We start from the raw sequence: 23869 nt of genomic DNA on the forward strand, positions 1-23869 counted from the left end.
CACATGGTATGCAGGATGACAAACTCTTGTTTTGTCTTAAGGGTAAGTTAAGGAAATTACAGTGATTAAATGCTACTGACGACTGTAATAACATAAGAATCAGCCGAAGAGGTCTTTCAATCAATGTCTGGAGAGGTGTTCAGGGACTGCATGTATGATGAGAGAAGAGTGTAGAAAGGAGGGCTTAATGAGATCATCGATGGCCCCTGAAGAAAAGGAAGGAACAAGAGTAGGCACCTCATAAGAGGGAAGCACTAACTAGAACAAACACAAAAACCTCGGGATTTCACCTGATTAAGGGAGAAGTGTCTCAACACAAGCATCTTTTCAGACAAGGGAGACTTACGTTATCCAGGTCTTTTCGCAGTGCGATCTTGCTGGTCACCAGCTCATGGGCTAGGTCGTCATTTTCCTGTTCCAACCTCATGTTAGCTTCTTGTAGCCGCCTATTCTCTCGCTGATGGGTAGAGAGAAACCAGTTGCAGACATAAAGATCAGATGGAAATGACAACTTCTCAGGTTAACCCTCAAAACTAATTGCTGAGACCTACAGGAATCAGGGGAGGTGTGGCTGGTCCCAATGTGCCGCCAAGCAACAGTTCCTTCCTTTCTGCCTCCATTGATTCAATTAGCCATCAAGCAGTTACTTGTGACTAACTGTGACAAAAGCCCAGGGAACTGTAACAAACTAGACAACTAGCATGAAGCAAACAAGTCTTGCTTTCTCATTTGCAAACTCAAACTGAAACCTAGAAATAGTGAAACTAAATTTTAAAAAGAACTCACTAAAGCTAATTATAGGCACAATTATCTGAAGTGAAAGGCTGAAGGCACTTCACATCACTTAGGCCATAAACAAACCTCAAATCGCTCAATGGGGTCTTCTTGTTGGGCCTGCTGTTCCCTCATGGTGTGATATTCTTTTTCATATTTTTTCAACTTCTTTTGACTAATCTGTAGGATAAAGCACAGCACAAATTAAAAAGCATCAGGAAGAGGTGGGTGCTTCAGGGCTTGCACTGAAGACCAAGATCTCTACTGACCTGGGCATCCCAAGTTAACCACGAAAGTGGTATTTCCTGCATATAAGTCCAGAACCTAAAATTCGTACTCAAATTTAGGGGTGTGTGGGGGGATAATTGGTTCCTGAAGATTTTCCCAAGGGTGTCAGAATGAACATCCAACAGATGACCCCTGCTATCTGAGTTCTAGGTCTGATCATTCATCCTCTCCCTCCTCCTCCACCGTTTTCTTCAGCACATAAGCAATGCTATGGGTCTTTCATTCTGTGACCTCACGACCTCTCCACAAGGTGTGGTGGTAATAGCCTCAATTTATAGGCAACTTAACTGAGAAGTAAGAAGTTCTGTAACTTGACCACAACCACTCAGTTAGGGACTGGCAGATCCAGGATTTGCGCCAGGCTGTTAGACGCCATCCGAAGTTCACTAATCTACCTTCTACCACTTTCCATTTCACTAGCACCTTCCATGCTGCCTTCAAACAGGCATATTTCTCTCTGCTCTTAAACACACAGTTCTGCTGAGCATTCTACTTAGATGCTCTTCCATCTCATTAAACTACTGTCCTTTTTCTCTCAAGCTTTTTCTTACCAACCCTACAAACTGCTACACCGCTGACTCGCATGCCTAACTTTTACCCCAGTTTCAGGTTAACTGGGCTCTCTGGTGGCTCAGATGGCGAAGAGTCCATCTGCAGTGCAGGAGACCAGGCTTCAATCCTTGGGGTGGAATGATCCCCAGAGAAGGAAATGGCCACCCATTCTATCTTCTTGCCTGGAGAATTTCATGGACAGAGGAGCCTGGCAGGCTCAAAAGCACTGAACATGGCTGAGCGACTAACACTTTCCAGGCTAATTAGGCATCTCAGGGCTAGTCTAGTCCAACCTCCTTATTTTACAGATGAAAAAACTGAGGCGCAGTTAGGGGACAGGACAGGCCCAAGCTTGCAGCAGGCTCAGGTCAGCATCTCCTAGTCCCCACTCATTCTTCCCTTTCTGTCTCACTCAAGGTGCCTGGTGTTCCTTTACACTGGTTCTGAGGACACCTGCCCCAGTCGGCTGTTTACAGGTAGGCCCCAGTGAAATTACTCTTGGAGTTTGGCTGCTGCCCAAAGGGAGGCAGCCAGGAACCTACCAGCGCTATACAAAGATGCCCACTAAACACCACTGGGGAGAGGCTGCAACCTGGAAAGTGGCATCCCTAAGCCTAGATCTTCTGTGGTTTAAGGCTAATGCTGGGGCAAATGTTAATTATGCACGTAACTGATTCACAAAGAAAGCACCTAAATAAAACATCTGTGTGACCAGTAAATTCATAAACAATCTGAACAAATCAATAGTAGAGGAACAGAAAACTGAGGCTTGTGGGTGGCCAACACTTCCTCCCACTACTCTCTGCTGTCAGTCTGTGTGAATGACAAGGGCAGGCAGAGATACAAGGCTCCTCAAGTGCTTTGTAAAACATAAAACTGATGCCAAACCCTACAAAACATTCTCACGGGTCTTCAGGATCCTTCGACTTTTCATTCTCATGCTGTGGCAACAAAGAATGAACATTTTCCCCATAACCATACATTTGGCTAGTTACAAAATGTCTTCTACATCTCATTATCCCTTATTATATAAATGTCTCATTGTTAGAGTAAAAGGGTGGGTTCCCCCTCAGCATTATAACAGAAGCTGGTGTGTAATGAGTGCCAGACCCTGTACATGTGTTATCTCACCTGGTTCTTACGTTTTTGTGACAGGACATGGGCATTTCTCTGTGTGTTTACTAGGTTTTCCACATTCTCTGCACTGAGGACAAATTACATTTATAACTGAGTTAACAATGTGACTGCTGTTTAAAAACAATGCTCGTAAGTTGGGCTCCTCTGAGACAGAGCTCTGGCATTCTCTCCACGGACTGCGCTGCTCTGGAGCTCTTACTGCTTTCCTAATTTTCAGCCTCATTTCTTGGTCTCTCTCTTCCTCCTCCTTTCCCTTAAATGTCTTAACCCCAACCTCATCACACAAAAAAAATAAACACAACACTACTCACAGTGGGTTCATAGCTGACCCTGACTTCCAGAGTGGGTGGCTGTTTAGTCAACTGGCTCAAGCTGCCTCTGAGACAGAGACCTGTTGAGAAAGACTGATGCCTGATAACTAAGTGAGGAAGGAGAAGTGTCAGTAGGAAAAGCAGCAACTCAAGTGTCCTTATGAGGCTGCACCCAGGAGAGGCCAGTGCCTCTCAGCCTGTGTACCCTATCATTAGCACCTTCTCCAGGTCAGAGCTGGGGCTCACTCGCTGCTGCCCCTGCCCAGGCACAGACAGAGTGCCCAGGAATGCCTGCTAAACGGATGGGAGAGGGCCCCTCAGCCCAGCCCCTAGCACTGACCTGTCTTCTAAGTGGAAACGGCAACCAAAGCCAAAGAACGCTTCAAGCCTGGTCCCTCGGCCTGTGCAGCCCTGTGTCTGGATCACTCCTGTTCACCTTTGAGATCGGCGCTCTAGATCTCTTCTTTAGTGAACCCTTCCCGACACCCTCGTCCCCCATCAGGCTGTCTTTCGTTACATATTCTCATAGCTTAAAGCCAAATCCTCTATGGTACCTGTCCAAGTCCATGATTATTTATTTATGTGCTTACTTGACTGTCTGTCTTCCCACTAGGAAAAAGGCCACATCTGTTCTGCTTACCAGCATATCTCTAGTGCCTAGCTCAATGCCTGGAACATAATCAGAACTTAACAGTCAGCTGCTGAACAAATCAAAGCCAAAGGCCTTCCTTTTTTTAATCTAATAAGGATGTAAGAAGGGGCATTTATTTATTTGGTAGTTGAGTCCCACTGTGTGCAGTGTTCTTTGCTAGGCATTAATGATACAAAAATGTACACAGATCAGGATATGCAAACTCCATAAGGGCAGGAACTCTTTGTGCGCTGTGAAACTCCTAATGCCTGGCACACAGGAAGCATGAAAATACTTAATGAAGAGACATAGCCCCCACCCTTAAAAGTCCAAGGTTCATTTTGTCTCTCTTATTCCCACCACTGCAACTGTAACTGAATTCAAGAAAAACAGAAGTGATGGAATAAGCCCCTGGGCTCCAATCACACTCACTGCTGGCTGACTCCCATCAGAAGGCTGTGGAAATCACAGTTTCACACATTTGCCCTCCAAGAAGGTTACATTTGAAATCTGTTTAAATGTACTTTCAAAGAAGAAAAAATTCTAATCATTTCCTGGGTTAAGGCTAAGTCTGAAATTTAGGTAAAACCAACTGTATACCTCATCTCAATTAGTACAAGATTCTTAACACTGTTTGAGACAGTATCACTTTGAATATCCCCTGGGAGCCAAGGTTCCCACTAAAAAGCACAGATGCTAACTCCACCCCCACCTCGCTCCCATTCTACATACCATTTCAGAGGGCTCATGGGTCCTTAAGGCCCATCCATAGTCCCAGGTTAAGAAATCCTGAATTAGAGAGAGGGTGGACACTTGGAACATGCCAGTTGGATATTTTGGTAGAAATAAAAAAAAAGAAAACAAACCAGCCTGAAACACCTTTTCCTTGGTCACTCACTTGTCATTAATCTGCCATAGGAACTGGATAAGGTTCTTTCCTAAAACACGTGCTACTTGCCCTGGGAAAGCTGGCCCTTGACCAGCTCCTGGAATAGGCAGGGATGTCCTGGCCCGTACTTATGGAGAAAGAATGAGAGTAGCTGCTGGCCGGGGTGGGAGTGAGATAGAACTACTGGCTACCTAGAGCCGAGCAAGGCGTGAGTCCTGACCCCACCAACGACTGACTGTGTGGCTGAGGGCAAGCTGCCTTACTTCAGCCTCAGGTTCCTCATCTGGGAAAACCTCAGCTGTCCTTATGAGGAGTGCTGTTGTGGGGGTCGAATGAGAGGACACACACACAGAGCTGAGAAGAGTACCTGGCACACAGTGCTATGACTTCTTATTACCATTTGCATTCTTGCCCTGAATCTGAGACAGCCATCTTCTGAACATGTGCTGCAAACAATAAGCCATTCAAACAAAGTCCATTTAACACAGAAGAGTAGGAAACAGGCTACTGGTAAGAAACAGGAGCTGATTTTATAGTTTGGCTTAGAGACCCTTGCAAAAGTCAGAATCCCTGCTGGGCGGGACTCACAGAAAATCCACTGCAGGTGAGAGGCTGGATGTTAGCAGCTCCACATGGCAGGGCTGAAGTTATGTAGTGTGGGTGAGTGGGTACACAGGAGGAGTTTGGTACAGGAAGGAGATCCTGACCCCAGAGTCCTCACTGCTAAATAAAGAAATCTGACACAAGTTCATCTTCCCTTTTCAGTTACTGAATAAAAGAACCTGAGATTTACATAAGACTTTCAAGCTAACCTCTATGCCTACTATTTTCTTTAATCCTCCAAACAACTTTCTGAGATGGGTACAGCAGGGATCATCACCCTCACTGCTGTACGGTGCAGTGAGGACCCCCCACTGCACGCACTGGGGAACGGAGCCCTAGACAGGTAAAGTGACTTGTCTGAAGTAAAAGACCCAGTCTGTTCAGTCCCAGTGCCGGTGCAAGAAAGCAAATCTGGGGTGGTTCTTGTTTCTTATTCCTCTCTGCAGCTGAGCTCAGTGTATTCTTGGCATAGAAGACAATCTGCAAACGCTCGTTGACAAGAACTGACTTAAGGAAAGCAGGTATCTGGGCAGAGGAGATCAAAATCAGGTGGGCCAGAAGAGCACTGGCGTGTCAAAGAGCAGCTGCGATGTTAAAGGCATCACCTTATTTCTTTCTCTTTCTTTTGAGCTAACCGACCTAAGGTCACAAAGCGGAGGCAGAACCAGGATGAGAGCCAAGGTCGGTGGGACTCTAATGGCTGCACTTAAAACCACTTGAAACAAATCAACACTCTAAAAATTTCTGAGCCTTTTTATTTAATTTGTTCAAACAGTTCAGACTCAAACATTACTATATAGAATTAGGCGTCCTTGTTCTACCATCAGAGTATTTTTCTAACGTGCAATCAGCAAGTTATTAGCAGAGGACTCAAACATAGATAAGGACTAAAGGAGAGGAACTTATTAAAATAAGAAGGTAGTAACCACTGCTACCCCTTCAACAACCAGCAAACCTCAGGGTTCACTGCAGAGAAAGAGAATAACCACTCAGAAGCTTCCTCATGAAATCCAATTCTAAAAGGTAGAACAAGCAAAGACATAAAACTAGCCTGGTTGAGTTACATGGAAAATGGCACTCAGCGACCATGTACAAAAGGTAAGTTTCAACACTGACACAGAGACTGAGTTATCTATCATGATACGACAAGTATCACCAAAAATGGACCAACAGAAGTGGCTCGTGACTCATTCATTTGTTAGGGGAAGCACACTGATTGAAATCGCCCACCCTGGCCAGGCACCATAGTAACCATTTGCATGAGCTATTTTATGACAGGAGATCCTGATAAGGAATACGGCACTAATAAGCCACCACCAGCCGGAAGAGTTCAGGAAAGGTCGAGGGGAGACACTGCCTGTCCGTCCACTTCCCAGAATCCCTCTTGCTAGCATCCATCTTGGCTGAGCGACGCGTGCGCCACCAGGAAAGACTGAATTAGAATGATGGGCCAAAGACCACCCGGAAACTAATCCCATCACCATAAAACCCAAGACTGCGAGCCACGCGGCAGAGCAGTTCCCCTGGGTTCCCTTACCCTCCTGCTCTCCACCTGGGTGCCCTTCCCAATAAAATCTCTTGCTTTGTCAACATGTATCTCCTCAGACAATTCATTTCCGAGTGTTAGACAAGAGCCCAGTTTCGGGCCCTGGAAGGGGTCCCCCTTCCTCAACACATTCACTCGCTCAGGCACAGTAAAGCGCAGTGATGATAAGCTCTGACTTCAGAGTCTGAAATTCCTGGGATCTAATCTCAACTCGATCCCTTACTAACTTTGTGCCGGCTAGGAGTTTTCAACTTTCTAAGTTTCAGTATACACATCTATAAAAATGACCTCACATGGGACTCTAAGGATTAATTCACGATGTGTAGACACTATGCAAGGCTTCTGTGAACTTATCAAGAAAAACGATTGATAAAGTCACTACAAACACAGATCTTAAAACCCAAACAAACACTACCTACACAAATGATTTGAGCAGAGAATGAAGTTCAAACTAAATATTGCTTTTAGCTCATGATTAAAAACATGCCCTGAATGCAAATATCCCTAAATGCCAAAGAGTTTTCAGTTTCTCCAAACGGCAAATGGTTAGGATTACATTAATTGAGAGATATTACTACGTGCAACAATATCTTTTCTCACAGGTAGTTTGAAGTCTAGCATATTCACTTTATGCTTAAAAAACAAATTCCAATGAAGCAATGGTTCAGAAATTCCATTTCACATTAGGCAGGATTCTACAGAACAAGGGTCAAGTCTTTCTTCTTGATCTAAGAAACCCACAGAGCCATCTCTTTTGGCATGGTTCTTGCTTCTTTTAAGACTCACTTATTGGACTTGTTTTAAAAAATTCCATTATAGACACACAAAAAAACAGTTGCTCTTACATATTTCTGGAGTCAAAAACTTAAAAGGCCTAATTTTTTTCCCCCCCATTTCCCCCCACTAAACTTGCTGGGCTCCTAGGACCATTCACGATATTCTAGAACAATGTAAGTTGAAATTGTTTTTAGATCTTGTATCGTTAAGTGGAAGCAATTTTTTCTGTCTAGCTCAATGACCCATGGAGGGAGAGAAATTCAATGGACAGTTAAATGAGCTGATGTATGTGGTTAAATTTTAGATTAAGAGCAGGGGATCTATAACTCCTCAAGAAATTTTAAAAAATTCAGTCTCATAATAAACTAAGAAGAAAGAAGAAAGGAAGAAGAAAAGGGCAGGAAAGAAAGAAAAAAAGAGAGGCAGGTAAAGACAGATACAGGTCAAAATTTAGAGAGACAAGGAAGACAGAGCACAGAGAATACAGACTGTTTTGGGCAAGAGACCCACCTTGTGGTCGTTTACGATACTGCCACACCAAACTTTGTTCCTGTCGCCTTTGGCAAAAGGAAGCCATGCAACATGCTGTCAGAAGACCCTAGTTCCAATGGGGCTTTTGTCACTGCCCAGTCAGTATCAGCTGGGTAAGTCACTTGGCTTCTTTTAAGCCTCAGTTTCCATGCTTGACTTCATACCTCACAGGGTACTGTGAGGAACCAATGAGATTCTCATAGAAATTACAACATTGCAACTGCTAAAACACAAAGACAACAAGAGTCTCCTGGACTGGCAAGGGAGGTAAAGCATTCCCAATTCCCACCTTAATCAGGACATACAACTGAGAAAAGGGAGTCACAACTTTGCTTTTAAATTAAAAAATAATGGAATGGGATTGAATGAGTTACAGAGCCAATATTTCCTTTTTAAATTCTATACCAAGAAACTGAAAAGCTAGTTTCCAAACCATTTACATGGTAGGAATCCCCTTTTTTACATCCAGAGGGTCTCTAAACTGCCCAAAGATCCTATGCATTCACTGTACCCCCCGCTTGAGGCCCTCCCCTTCACACAGTCCACACAATGCAGGCCTCATCACTGAACTTGCCAATGATTTTTATTTTTGAGTATACAAATTATCACCGTGACTGAAGTCTTTTGCCAATAATTGGCTATTGCCTGTATCTCCTCTAATATTATTTGGTATTAAGTATAGTTTTCAGAGTAAAACCAATAATCATCATGAACTCAACTGTACATACAATACCCCATCTTTTAGCAGAAAAAGCTCATTTTCTCATGTCCTGGTGAATCTGCAGGTTTTCCAGGCTGAGTCAACTTCAAGAAAAATTACTATTCTTCTCACCTGAAGCCACATGCAAGTAGGGAAAATCATCCAAAGTGTACCCTAACCATGCAGAGAGCTTTCCAGACCAAAAGGAATTTTGTATCTAAGCAAATAATAATGTGAGCTGTGCGGGCTTGTCGACTTTAACTCCTTGGAAGCGTAGGCAAGGAAAAAAAGACATCAGACACCTCCTATCTGGACTTGGGAAATAAAGAATCCATATATTATTAAAGTGTTTCAAGCTAATGAAAACACAAAAGGTAAACCTTCGGCTAAATCTATTTTTAAGCCTTGCCCAAATCCACATTAACGCTTCTTTGTAAAACACTTGGCAGAAACTCAACAGAAAAGTCACTTACTCACTTGTCCAACCAATATTTATACGTCAGATCCTGTTCTTGTACTGGGGATTCAGCAATAAACAAAAGAGAGAAAGTGCCCTCTGTCAGAGGCTTAATTCCAGCATGGGTAGAGGGGAATACAGACAATAATCAAACAAATAATGTTAAGCAGAAATAAGTAAAATGTGGAAAATACAAAAGGATAAGGAGATAAGGTGGAAAGAGTTGGGGAAGTGCTACTGTAGATACTGTAATTAGAGAAGGCCTCTCTGGTGACACGTTCACTGAGCCTAAGACTTAAGAGCTTTGGGTAAAGCCATGTGGGCATCAAGGAGAACAACATTACAGGCAGAGAGACCAGCCAGTACAAAGTCTGAGGAGGGAACAAGCCTGGCATGTTTGCGAACAGTAAAGAGGCTGGGGTGTCTGAGGTGGAAAGCATAAGGGGAAAAGCAGCAGCAGCTGAAATTAGTCTGTCGGAAGGGAGATGGTGCCAGGTCTTGCAGACCAACACAAGAACTCTTGAGCTTTATTCTGAGATAAGAAGCCAGTAGAGTTTTAAGCACGTGAGAGATGAGATCAAGAAAAGTCTGCGAGGAAACCACTGTGGAGGCAGGAGGACCAAGGAAAGTACTGGGAAATTCCAGAAGAGAAGGGAAGAGATGATTAGACTAGGGCATGGGTAACGAAGGGGTTGAGAAGTGATCAGACTCAGGATGTAGTCTGATGGTAGGGCTTGGATGTGGAGGACAAAGATGTGAAGTGTGAGAAAGGGAGTAGGAGGGGATGGTATCATGTTTTCAGGCCTGAGCGACCAGGTCCCACAAACAGGACACAGGGACACTGAGAAAGGAGCAGGTTTTGGAGGGGAGGGGAAGATATCATAAGCAGATAAGCGGCAGCAGCTTCCTGAATGGCTAAAGCAGGTAGAAAGAGTAGCTCTAAGGAGTTCAGAATTCACGTGGTTCTGCCCTTTCCACAAAGCCATCACCAGTGTTACTGAAAAGAGTTTGTCTGCTTGAAAATCCAAGAAGGGAATAATCAGAGTAGTAGCCATTGTTTCTTAAACCCTTACTCATTAGCTGGCACTAAGGTAAACACTGTACACACACTGCAGTTAAGCCTCACATGTAAAAACACTTAATCACAATATCTGGCACATGATAAAATACCATTAAATGTTACCCATGATATATGTTAAGTACGTAGCATTTAAATTTAATAATAACTTTAATGACTGATTTCTGGAAGTTCTATTTCCTTTTTTGTTGTTCAAATCCCCCATTCACTTTACATCAGGATTCCTACCATTTCTCAGTCTAACAGTCTAACACAATCTTGCTTTTACAAATAGGCCATTCCAAAGTCCTAGCTTTCTGCAGAGACTCAGTTTCAGCTGCCTCCGGAAGGCCCCAAATCATGTCATAACTTCATGAGCATTAAAACCCTAACACACAGTTTGGTCCCATATTCCCTTGGGATGCTCTTTTATTATCACATACACGAGCTGTGAGCTACTTTGTTTCAGGCACCTGGACATTTCTCCTTTTTCTTTCAAGTTTATCCAGGTATTTAAACATTTCTTGGATCATACTTTATTTGGCATCTCTGAATGTTTAAAGAAGGGTAGCCTGAACTAGCTCAGTATGACATATAACCAGAACCAGAAGTCCAGTAATACCTTACAGATGAGGAAACGGTGCCTTAAATAGGTCTGTGCTCTATGCAGTAGACACTGAAGCTTCTCTCCTGACACAGAGGTCACAGTTCTACCCTCTGGAGTCACACCAAATAAACGTGACAGTCAGCCTTTTATGCACCCTATAAGCATCTCAATACAGCTATTTATTCTGTCGCCCATTTGCCTCCACCCTGCACATTCCAAACTAAACTCCCTCAACTATTTTTTCTTTTTTAAAAGCAAAACTTAAAAAAAAAACACAAAAAAACAAAAAAACAAATAAAAGCAAAACTTTCATAACATGAACACAAGGAGATTCTTTTTTTCAAGCCTTAAAATAATACAAATCATAAATGCTCCACTGGAAGTGATAAACAGTGAATGGGTTTCCTTTATGTATTATTATTTTCACTTTAGGGAAGTTATGACCACAACAACAAAAACTGAAAGTTAAAGGATGACACAATAAAAATCATGAAACCTGAGTTCTGCCACTAACTAGCTATACAAAATTAGGGGGCTTTGTGTTTTGGTATGTCTTCAAAATCAGAATAATAGTCCTCTTCCTATAGTTCAAAATGGGGAAAGCAATGAGATTTAATTCATAGGCTGTAATATATATGAAACGATTTAGAAAATTAAACAATACAAAGGAAAACATTATTATTAATGTATTATAAATGTTGACAGTTTTATCAGGAAGAGTGAGACACTAACAAAAGAATCTACATTAATGCAAAAATGATTTTACCTTCATGTTGCAAGCTAGTTCCATTAGTTTTTTTGCATTTTCTTCTGAGCGGTATCTCTTAGGAAGCTGAACCCTGAAGAATTTCAGGGCACCTTCAAAATCTGTCAGTAGCAAGTCATCTTTGGAAGTCTTGAAGAAAGAAGAAAACACAACCATACACAGAAAAAAAGCTTTTTTGCTATAAAGATGCTCAAGAAGCATTTCATAATCCCAGCACCTTTATAATCCCCAGAAGATAATTTTGTAGCCTTTGCCAGAGCTACTTGCATGTGTCCACTGTCAGGGACAATGCTAGAGCGCAACGGCTGCTTAGAATGAGACTAGAAATGCCAGATAACCCAGCTTACAAACAAGTGTGCACTGTACCTTTAATAACCCAAGGGCGACGTTAAATATAACACTTATTCCCTAAAAGAGAAAACACAGAAAACATTTTCAGTATTTAGAACTGGATTATTAAGATATTTGTCTTTAGAATATCCTGCAATTTTAGAGAAATTGTAAAAATTTGAGTAAAGAAATGGAGTATCTTGAAAATATTTCGGAAAAAAAATTACAGGGCCACCACTGAAAAACCACTTAAGGCAGACCCGGTTTCCCATTCTTCTGAGAGAAGGGCTTTTCTACAGCTATTTTCACAGTTCAAGAATGCTTTCCAAAGTATACTATGCTTTCAAACTAAAAGATCAAAGTCATAAAATTGTGATCCCTCATGAAATAACGCCTGGTGTCTCTTCCACTGCCCACTCGAAGGACAACAATCATCCTGTCCATGAGTCCTATGTCCCAGAAATGACTCTACTCAGGGTTCCCTCCAACCTGCCTTTTTTCATCTAATCATTCTAGGAGTGGTGGGGCAAAGGACAGCTGAAGGGAGGCACCAACATCTGCTGACCAAGTTAAACTTTTAAAGTTCCTGGGCTTCAATTTCTATAACTAATATTCTCCCAATGGTTTTCTGAGCTAATTAGCTGAGAAAATTTAAGTTACTTAGCCTGTCACCAGACCCACAGTAATTACTTAATAGTTGTTTATAATAGTGAAAAACTAGATAAAGGTTTGTGATGAGGAATTGGTTACATAAATTATGATCTATCCAAAGAATGGAATATGTGACAGTAAGTAAGAATAATGGTGTATTTCTGGAAAGCTGTTTCTTATGTTTCAAGCTAGACACAAGATACAGATGTTTTAATGGATTTTTGTATTCTTTAAATATGGGATAATTAAACCAAAAGAAGGATGGTACAGATGTATGTGTCTATAGATATTAAAGTATGAGATAAAAATAGGTTACCGAATAGCATATAAGCATAACATTTTATATGTATATAAAATCATAACATATATAATATACCATATGAAAAAAACTGTTCCACACAGAACTTACACATACACATATATGAAAACACACAAAAAAAGACTGAAAGACTATACATCAAAATGATAAAAGCAGTTTTCCTTTAGATTGGGATTAGAAGTATTTTCACATCATTTTGCTTATACTTTCTATAACATGTATTATTTTTGAGATTAGCTTTTTCTTCTTAGGCACACCCTCCAAAACCTAAAACTAAGCTGTGGCAAAGATTGTTATTTACTATAATATCTATTTTCTTTTAGTAATAGACTCCCAAGTTTAAGAAAATTTCTAGGCAGCTTAAAAAAAAAACTCTCCTTAGCAGCTAGGGATATGGTCATGTACCTAAGTTCTGGCCAACAAGAGGTTAAACGGAAATGCAGGTGGAAATTCCAGGAAGTGTCTTTTAAAAGAGGGGGTGCACCTCCTCTGAACCCCTAAACTTCCTAGCTTAAACAGAGATGGTGTTTGGAGCACTCATCAGTCGTATGGAACAGAGCTGCACTCTGAGCAAGGCAGTTACTGCCTGTGACACAGGAAGGACACTACAAACAAAAGCCTGAGTGCTGTGGCCTCTGACACATACCTCACATAAGAGCAGGTCGATGATATGGAAGACCATGTAGAGAGGGAATTTTGCAGTGAAGAGCGTAAGAAACCACTGGGAGGCATACATGTGTGCTTCAAGGCTGATATCCAGGAAGTGGTTGTACAGGTCAGGAATGTACTCCTGAAATAGCAAACTGATTAGCTTTAGGCACATATGCAGCTGTTTAACTCTCACTCAGGAGCCTCATAAATCTGCCAAAAATAGGTCAAAAATGTCATATATTTGTGTTTTCCTAAAAACTGAAAAAGCGCTCAGAAGAACACTTATCATCTGGTATGAATCTGGCCCGAGGCTCTCGTTTTCAGTACACAAAGTGGCTCTGAAGAGGAATCCCCACATGGTGACAAATATCTGAAAGGACAGTTTTTCTTTCTAAGTTATGAAATGTTTGGGAAAGTTTGTTTCACTTTTGTTAGGAGATTCCCAACCAGACAGCTTCAGAGCCTTGGTAAGTATTTCTTGACTGAGTTTGCTGTGTTAAAATAAAGGCTCCTACACCCATCTGGTCTTCTGGGTGTTTATGAGACTGAAAACCTGGCTCACACCCATCACGTTAACACCTTATTAATCTTGGCATCATTATCACATAGAGAGAAATGAAAAACATTAAACCTGTCCTTGATCCTGGATGGCTAAGGAATCACCACTGTTCCTTGGCACGATTTCTTCAATCCTGTTCTTCCCAGTCCTGCACCCTTATCAGCAAATGAGAGCTGGATTCTCTTTTTACCTGCATGAGGCGCTCCAACTGGTAAAATTTGCAATGCAGATCTTCAAAGTTTTGCTTGAAAAGTTCCCTGAGACCATAGTCAAACATGATCTTGACCAGAACACTGAACGCTTGTTCCTCAGGCATCTGTAACAGGGAAAGAGGGAAGGGGTGGGAGGATCAAAAACACATACAGAAGTTTTCTCAGTATGTAAAATTCAGTGGTATGTAGTATCTCAGAGCTCAGTTGTGTTGTGTTTTATAACATTCATTCTTTCAACCAGGAAATATCTAATAATGCCTATTCTATGTCAGACACTGTTCCTGTCCTTGAGGAGCCTCTCATACAATAACTAAAATGAATTAGTGAGAAAGATCAGTGGGAACACAAGAAAAAAGACTGAGTGTTCCAGAGGGAGCTAGGAATAGGCTTTAGAGGGAGGACAGGATTTGAACCGAGTAAGAACAGGCCTACTACACTTAAGTATATGTTCCACCATCCTCAAATCATGAGACCTTTGTTAAATCATTTTACCTCCTTAACTGTTAATTCATTTCAGTAAAAATGTTCTTCTTCCTCATTGTTGCTACAAACACGGCTAGTTACAGAAGAACCTTAAGTATTCTAATGTTTGGAGTAATGCTTCAGGTATTATAGTAACGCTTACAGTAACACTTAAAATACTAAAAAAGCCTCCCACACTTCACTTCTATTTACAGATGCTACTCACTTATATATCTTCCGTAACTTTACGGAAAAATGTCTTCTTGAGAACCTGGCGAAATGGCTAGTTTTCAAAATGTAAAAAGAACACTGGAAATATTTAAGGCACGATGTGACCATAGCAAGCTTTTTCAAATGTCAGGAAGGTGAATGGGTTTCTGTTGAACATGATGATGACGATGGGCTGAGCAAAGACACTGGGGAATAAAGCAGAGCTAAAGGGCAAATCAAACTAAGTAATGAAATGAGAAGAGGACAGCAAATCACTGTTGGAAAGGTAAGGGCTTCGGGGGCAAAGGACCAGACCTTTGAGGTCTTTATCATCAAGACAACTAAACTCTTCACTTGTTGAGGGACACGTGGCCTGACTAGAGTGGCATTTCTGATGTTACAGAGCACATCTCCCCCTGCTCTGAATCAAACACTCATTTTAAACGCAATGGCAAGCAGCACAGAGTTCAAACCAAGACACTGGGGATTTGATCGGGAAACTCATTTTAAAAGTGTTGTGATACTTAAATGGGGATAAATGTCCTTGCACTAAAGTTGAGAACAAAAACAAACCATATAGACTTGGTGAGACTCTGAGATATTGAAGTATGATGAAAACAACAAAACAAAAATTTAAAACTTGACCTCATGATGAAGTGTTAATCAGCTTGAATGTGAGAATCATTTCACAATGCAGAGTATATCAAATAACCACATTTTACACCTTGTATACATAATTTTAATTTGTCAATGACAGGTAAATAAGACTGGGGAAAAAAACTTGACCTCTTCTTTATCAATGTCATAGCTTTGTCACATTTTTGCATGCCTACCAATACCAATCAGCTAGGTTCATAGCAAGAAGATGTAAAGTGGCTTTGTTACAGTTTTATTACAACCTACACAAAATGGATTAAACCTCTTCAACAACTTCCTCTCCTTAGAGAAACAAAATCTAGACTGTGTGGCCTGGCCTCCACGGCCCTCCTTCGAGCTGGTCTTGACCTCTCTAGCTCACTCCCCACTCCCCATGGCTCCTGATGCTCTCGTCATACTGCCCTTCTTTCAGTTCCTTCTAGAGGCCAAGTTTTCCCCATTTCAGGGCTTCCATATACTATATGATTCTCTTTGCTGGGAATGCTCTAGTTCTAGCTCTAGTTCTCCACTCTAGTTCTCCACTCTAGTTCTCAAAATAGTTCTATTATTTTTGTAACAACGTTTAAAGAAAGTTAAATGATACAGAAAAGTACAAAAGAGAATGGATGTCCCTTCTCCTCCTTCAGGGTGCATGTTAAAGGTTACCTTGCCAGAGAAGTCTGTAAATGAGGTTTCCTTGTTATTATCCTGTATCACACTTTTCACTGTACCTTCATAGAGCCACTGAAATTAACAATGACATACTTGCACTGCTTTTTTGTCTACAACTAAGCAGCCTCACTAGCTCTGCATCCGCAAGGGCTGGGGTCATATTTACTTTATTCACTCCTGATCTCTATCTAGCACAGTTCAGACCATAACAAGTGCTCAAGAACTCTCCTACCATCATCTGTGTGGTATTTTTGCCAAGCATTTTAACTTGAATCATGAGGAAATGATCAGACGAATCAAGAATCTGGGATGTTTTACAAGGTGATTTGCTTGAATTTTCAAAATTGTCAATGGCATGGGACACACAAAAAGGCAAAGAGGACAGTTTAGATTAAAAAAATAAAAAGCAATGACAATCAAATGCGATGTTTGAATCTTTACTGGTCTGGTTTAGGAAAAAAAGAGCTATAAGGACTTCACTGAGTAAACAGGCAAAATTGAATATGGACTGTGGGTAAAATATTACTGAATTTGTTAGATTTGCCTGTGATATTCTGGTTAGGTCCTCAGGAGATACATACATAAGTATTTAGGAGTGGAGTATTTTGATATTTGCTACTTATATTATCCAAAAGTAATTTCAAACAAATTTTTCCATAAAAATATAAAACACCTGTGTTTTGTGTGTGTGAAAAAGGAAAAGAGATGCAGAAAAGGCAGTGTGGAAGAATACTGAATTGATAAATTAAGTCAAGTGTATACAGGTGTTCACCTTAACAATTTTTCAATTCGGTTGTGGATTTAAAGAAACACTAAGAAGAGGGAGGATAAAGGTCATTGCTGAATGAATGAATAAAATGGCACTGAAGCAAGCCAACTTATCCCTCCTAGTCCAATACATAAATCTCAAAATAAAGACTGATGACAGCGGCTAGAGAAGATAAAATGTCCCCAAAGGGTTTAACCAAGACTAAAGTCTATCCAATTATCCTAGTAATACAAAAAGTTCTACCCTTGTACCAATTTTCAACACTGTCATTTATTTTTACCATGTTTCTCTCCCATGATGCCATTATATTAAGGAAAAGGTTTCCAGATATAAGAATTAACACTTATGCACTAGAGTCTGCCCAAAGACAATACAAAGCCATGATCAAGTCTGAGGCAGGATATGTGTTAAGAAGTACACACAGAGACCTAATTACTTACATGGAGAAGCAGAACAGCAGCGAGAAATGACTGGCCTTGGCAATAGCCAATCTCTTCATCATACACAGAATAAGCCTGGGGGGAATAAACCACAGGAGGTGTAAATGAATGTAGCCAGTCTTAAAAATAAAACAAAACAAAACACAAAACTTTATTTATTTGGCTGCACTGGGTCTTAGTTGCAGCATGTGAGGTCTTTGAGTTGTTGTATGGGGGACCTAGTTCTCTGAACAGGCAGGGATCGAACCTAGGCCCCTTGCCTTGGGAGCCGGGAGTCTGTCTGTCTGTCTTTGCTCACGCTTTTCCTTCTCTGCCTGGAAATGCGCTCTTCCTTAAGGTTCCAAACATATCCCATTCCCCCAGGATTCTTTCTCTCCTCGGTAGGTCTCTGGTACTTACTACAAATGTATGCTTATTACAGCACTTAACACACTGCATTTTAGAGGTTCCTCCTCTACTAGACTGTTAACTTCATAGGGGCAGGGGTGGTGCCCTATTCAAACTAGCAGCACATCAACACATACCAGGCACTCACCAAACACTGTCAATGTCTGTATGCGCAAACATGCTCTCATAAATTCAGGTGAAATTCAATATAATCTCACTATATCCCCCACTCTGTCAAAGCTCATCTGATGAGAGGGCCTATAGAATAAGAAACACCCATCTTTTCCAAGGACAAGATGCACAGAGAGATTTAGAAATGAGCTTTTATAATTTAATGAGACAACTTTCCAACTATCAAATCAGTAAAAACTAACAAGTGTTAAAACCAGTTTCATTAAGGCTGTTAAAAACTAGCAGTAACACATGCTAACACAGCTCTGTGGAAAGCTGTTTGACAGTACAGATGAAGGTAGCAAGCAACATTTGATTAGTCAAGAAAGAGTAAAGGTTTCACAGTGAACAGCTGTGCTGGGACTCCACAACTGCTAATATCCTGGTCTGAGTCTTAGGCCCACTACTTACATTCCTTATTTGCATGATGAGAATAATCACAGTATTTATATAATAGAGCTGATGTATTATTCTCAGTGCCCTCAAGTAAAGAACTCAGTGTATGGCTTTATCAATTATGTCCTGGGATAAAAACGTATTGAATTTTCTATAGGTATAGAATGGAGGGGAGCATTCTTCAGGCTCACAGAAAAGCCTGAAGGAATGCATACAGACATGAAAGTATGTAACACACTTGGGAAATGTTTGGAATATAAGGTTCACAGGGGCTGTAAGGAAATATGGGGAAGAAAAGGCATTTCATTAATTCATCAACATTTAATGAGCACCTACTATAAGATGGCATGCACCGTGCCAAGTGCTACAGATGCTCATATATGTAACAAATGATTCTTGCCCTTGAAAATTTCACAGTTCACTTGGGAAGTCTGACAAGCAAATCAACTAGAGTACAGTGAGAAGTTCAATGTGATTGAAGCATAAAATATTTACGGAATAAGCCAGGAGATATTACAGAATGCCTTTAATACTAAGCTAATGGATTTAGGACCAGGAAATAAACTAAGGAATTTTGATTTCATTCTGTGGGTTTAATGGAGGGCACTAAAATGATCCTGTTCTAGGGTCAACACAGAGAAAAGAAAAAATAGGCTCAAACCCAAAGGCAGGGAGACTAATGCAAGGCAGCTTTTATGTAAGTGCCAGCAACGTATGACAGTGGCCTGTACCAGGGCAGTGAATATAGAGGGAAGTACTGCTACAAGAGACAGCAATCATCAAACTGAACGTGGCCAAAGGAAGGAACAGAAAAATAACTGAAAAATGACTGTATCTTCAGCAAGACAATGGCACAGGGGTAAAAGAAGGACTGTTTTTAATTAAAAGAGATGTAACAACTAACCACAGTAGGAATATTGCTGGATCCTGATTCTAACTAAACTGTACAGACATTTAGGGAAAACTGATTATGGAACGGCAACTGGATGGTATTGCTCGTTAATGCCACCAGTAGATAATGATCTTATTTTTTTTGATGTATGGTGAAGACTTTAGGACTGTGATGTTTGAAGTTTGCTTTAAAGCACTTTAGGAAAATTTTTTTTAAAGGGAAGATGAAGCAACTGTGGCAATATGTTGATAAATTTTGTATCTGGGTGGGATATATACAAACTCATTTACACTATTCAACTTTTATGGATGTTTGAAAATTTTCATAACGAAGTATGTTTTTAAATGGACTATATTATTATTATACCTTTTCTGATATACTTGACAGACTTCCACAAGGAGACTAAAAAGCAGCTGGAAATTCAGGCCTTGAGCTAATGTAGATTTGGAAACGTTTATGCAGTGGTGACAACTGAGGCTGTAGGGTGGAAGGAGTCACCCCGGTAGACAGTGGAGAGCTACAGTAACCAGTGGCTGAGCACCTAGAAAGAAGGCCTCTGTTTTAGGAACTTGCAAGAGAGAGAAAAAGTCACGAGGGAGGGAATCAACGAAGTTGTTACAGAAGTGAGAGCTTAACCAGAAGGGGGAGAAATCAGGAGCAGATAAAGCTGTAATTAAGATCATCATGAGAGAGAAACCACAGCATAGGGGGTCAGGAGTATGGGATCAGAGTCAGTGAGAACAGGGTTTCTTTCTGTGACATTTTGCAGGAAGATGAGGGATAGCTAGATTGTTTCCTTAAATGGGAAGTACAACTGAGCAGGGGTTAAAAAGGATGATGAGAAGAGGATCACAACAGAAATGATAGCTCTGTAAGTTCTATGAGGAAACTGAAATTAAACCCAAGAAACAGTTCGCTAAGTTCCAAGCGTCCTTATAGTTTAAAGCATCTAGTTTGTCACTGGGGCTTCCCTGGTGGCTCAGACGGAAAAGAATCCTCCTGCGATGCAGGTGACCCAGGTTCAATCCTGGGTCAGGAAAATCCCCTGGAGAAGGGAATGGCTACCCAACGTAGTATTCTTGCCTGGAGAATTCCATGGACAGAGGAGCCTGGTGGCCTACAGTCCATGGGGTCGCAAAGAGTCAGACACGACTGAGTGGCTAACACTTTCAATTTATCATTGGAGAAACTGTCTTTTATTGCTAGTCTTGTCCGAAAACTAGCTGTTGGTTTTGCCTTCTCAACCATAATATGCAAATTCCTTGAGGGTATGTCTTGTGCCTTGCTTGTACTTCCTATATAGTAAGTGCTAAATGGGTACTTGCTTAGTTTTAGAGGGAATAGACCAAAGCCTAGTTCTGAGGACCAAGAAAGTCAAATTCATCACTTACAATGTGAATACTAAAAAGGAGTTTGCAATGCTGTAGGACTCAGAGGCTTGTGACATTAAACCAACTTTCGAGTCTAAATGTGGTGCCAGGGAACTACTGACTGAGAGTCCTGTAAAAGAAATCCTACCATTTCATTTTAAATTATTTCCTGTTCACCATGAATCTAAAATTATGTTGTTACTTCTGGTTTTACAAAAACTATTCTCTTTTTTTTCATTCTTGGACATAAAATACAAATTACATTTTGCAGTTATCTTTTGCATAATTTCAAAGAAACAGAATAACCACCTAAAACAGTCTTTTTAGGGGTATGAAATACCTTGCATATTTTATATAAGGAATCTTGTCCATCTCCTCCTGTGTCCTTAAAGTAGTCGTGGGCTGGGAATGTCCGGTTAATATCACGAGTGATAGCACTGTCCTGGGGAGACTCCTGTGGAAACACCAGGAAGCAGAAGGTTCAGATGGATGTATTTGTCTAGGCTAATACAACAAGGTCGTCTTCTAATTTACCTACTTTAAAATGCTGCTGGAACATACATACACACATGCGTGCCTGCGTCTTCAGGGAAGGAAAAGCAAATATTAAGAGGGAAAAAAAGGAAGACAGAAAAGAGACTCGTTTCACTCTATACACCTCATGTATACTCCCATCCCTGCTGCAAGGAAGTGCAGGTGATAACCTTTCTATTGTTAAGAAGGAATATGTGTTTCAAAACGGACTTCCCACAGGAAAACACTCAATCTAACCTCAAAAGAAAGAGGCAAAATGCTCCCGTTAGAAATACTGGGTACAAAAATTGCTGCTTTAATTGATCCTTTGGCACAAAACTCATGGGCCAGGTTCTCAAAAGGAAAAGAGAAGTTCCCGGATTGGAATTCACCCAGAGGCAAATGGCATAAAAACACACAGCCTTCTACTCAATATGAAACGAGACTATCAAATGTCTAGGGATTCAAATGGGCTATGGGAAAATATCCCTTGCTTTTTTACCAATGGAGAAAAACTGTTTCCTCTTCTACAATGAGTAATTAAAACTAAACAAATATCAGTAATGCACAAAATATGCCAAACACCCAGCTATTTCTAACAGCTTTCCTTTGTTAAACTTTATTTGCTCATGCAGTGAAGAACTGTAGCACAGGAACATGGCCTTCTGTTTTAACAACGTATTGTCCTCATAGCTAAGACAACAGACTTGATTCTCCGCAGTGAGACTGCATTATATTCAGTACACCATCCAAGAGCCTGACACTCTTGTTTCAAGTGAAAAATTAGTAATATATTTTTTTTGGTCTGGTAATTTTTCTAGCCTTTTAGGTAATCAGGTTCTCAGGGCCGTGAATACTTTACAGTTGTGGAATCTAGAATAACTTTATATTAAAAAAATTTTTTTTACTGTATAAATTTAACATGCAACATCATGTAAATTTAAAGTGTAGAGCATGTTACTCTCCACGGAGTTGCAAAGAGTGGACTGAGTGACTAACACTTTCACTTTGATACATTTACACTATATTGTAAAATGACTGCCAGTATAGTAGTATCACATTGTAGCTAGAGTACAGTACTATATTACTGCCTACAGTATTATTACTGCCTACATTCAAAATACTGTGCATTAGAGTTCTGGCTTATTTACTACTCATTACAAGTTTGTATGCTTAAATATTAGTCTTATCCTTTCAACCTCCATCACTAGTGAGCTAACTTTAAGCCTATGCTCTTTCTTAATCTGCAAACTATTTGAGCCTACAATGATACTGCCAAACTGCTTACCCAAAGAGCTTTACTGGCAGACTACCGGGATTTTTTATTTTTTCTGACTACTAGTTTTTAATGCATCATTAACACCAGTCAGGGCAGCTCTGAGCTGTGGTGATCCCTGCAGCACAAGCTGCAGGGTGAGAATTAAGACTACAGTGGTTGGTTGCCTGGTGGAAGCTTCTAGGCTGTAACACACGGAGCGGAAACAGAGCTGGGGATAGGGAGTACCTCCCTGAGTTGAGAAAAGAGACAGCAGAATTCAGGGAGGGCAAGGTAGCTAAGAGTTTGTAGCTCAGAGTACCAAACAGGAAAGCTGAACAGAAAGAGGTCTGCAAAGCTACCTAGAGGGGTCCCTATGAGTCACAAAATCATAAAGAAAAAGATGATAAACTGGACTTCATCAAATTAAAAATCTTTTAATATTCAAAACCTACTGTTAAAAACATGAAAAATGTAAGCCATGAACAGGATAAATCACCTATAAAATCTATCTGATAAGGGACTTATATCCAGAACATATAACTCTCAAAATAAATAAGGCGACAAACTGATTTAAAGGGAGGAGGGAAATGGTGGTAAAAGATGGAATAAATGCTTCACAAAAGAAGACACAGAGATGGCAAAGAAACACATGAAAAATTTCAACATCATTAGTTATCAGCAAAATATAAATGAGAAGTTCAATGAGATTTCTCTACATGGTCACTAAATGCTAAAATGAAAAGTACCCAATATACAAAGGATTGGCAAAGGGTGAAGAACAACTTGAACTCTCATACATTGCTGGTGGGAATGCAAAATGGTACAAATATTATAGAAACTGTTTGGAAGTTTCTTATAAAGTTAAACATATGCTTATCATGCAATTCAGTGACTCAAGTCTACATAGTCATCCAAGAGAAATGAAAATAAAAATACATGTAACTATTTGAACTCAAATGTTCATAGCAATGTGATTCCTGATAGCCCAAACTGGGCTCCAGTGGGCAAATGGATAAAGAAACTGTGGTACATTCATATAGTGACGGAATACTACTCAGCAGTAAAAGGGGAAAACCCAGTGATATGCAACATGATAGATCACAAAAGCATGAGACTGTATGAAATAAGACAGACATAAAAGACTACTTTCTATAATTCCATGTATATGCAATTCTACAAAAGACAAAATTACAAAGTAAAGAAAGCAGATCAATGTTTGGAAGGGGCTGGGGTTCAAGGGAGAAAGGCTAATTTTTAAGAGCTATTAGAGAACTTTTTAATATGCATATTAAAAAGCAGAGGCATTACTTTGCCAAGAAAGGTTTTTCTAGTCAAAGCTATGGTT

The 23869-nt window shown here is 40.5% G+C and overlaps 1 protein-coding gene across 6 annotated transcripts in view; it reads right to left on the reverse strand.

Annotated features, from left to right (window-relative positions):
• Positions 1–23869, reverse strand: part of RABGAP1 (RAB GTPase activating protein 1) — a 162855-nt gene that overhangs the window by 17827 nt on the left and 121159 nt on the right. For all 6 annotated transcript variants that reach the window (XM_065928498.1, XM_065928499.1, XM_065928495.1 and 3 more), the window contains 8 exons: positions 21094–21207; positions 17538–17612; positions 14327–14452; positions 13573–13716; positions 11993–12034; positions 11627–11755; positions 862–954; positions 347–457 (listed from right to left, as the gene is read on the reverse strand). In XM_065928498.1, coding sequence (XP_065784570.1) covers positions 347–457; positions 862–954; positions 11627–11755; positions 11993–12034; positions 13573–13716; positions 14327–14452; positions 17538–17612; positions 21094–21207 — 834 coding nt within the window. The remainder of the gene's footprint in view (positions 1–346; positions 458–861; positions 955–11626; positions 11756–11992; positions 12035–13572; positions 13717–14326; positions 14453–17537; positions 17613–21093; positions 21208–23869) is intronic.

Source organism: Muntiacus reevesi, chromosome 3 (assembly GCF_963930625.1).
Source record: "Muntiacus reevesi chromosome 3, mMunRee1.1, whole genome shotgun sequence".
Classification (NCBI taxonomy): Eukaryota; Metazoa; Chordata; class Mammalia; order Artiodactyla; family Cervidae; genus Muntiacus; species Muntiacus reevesi.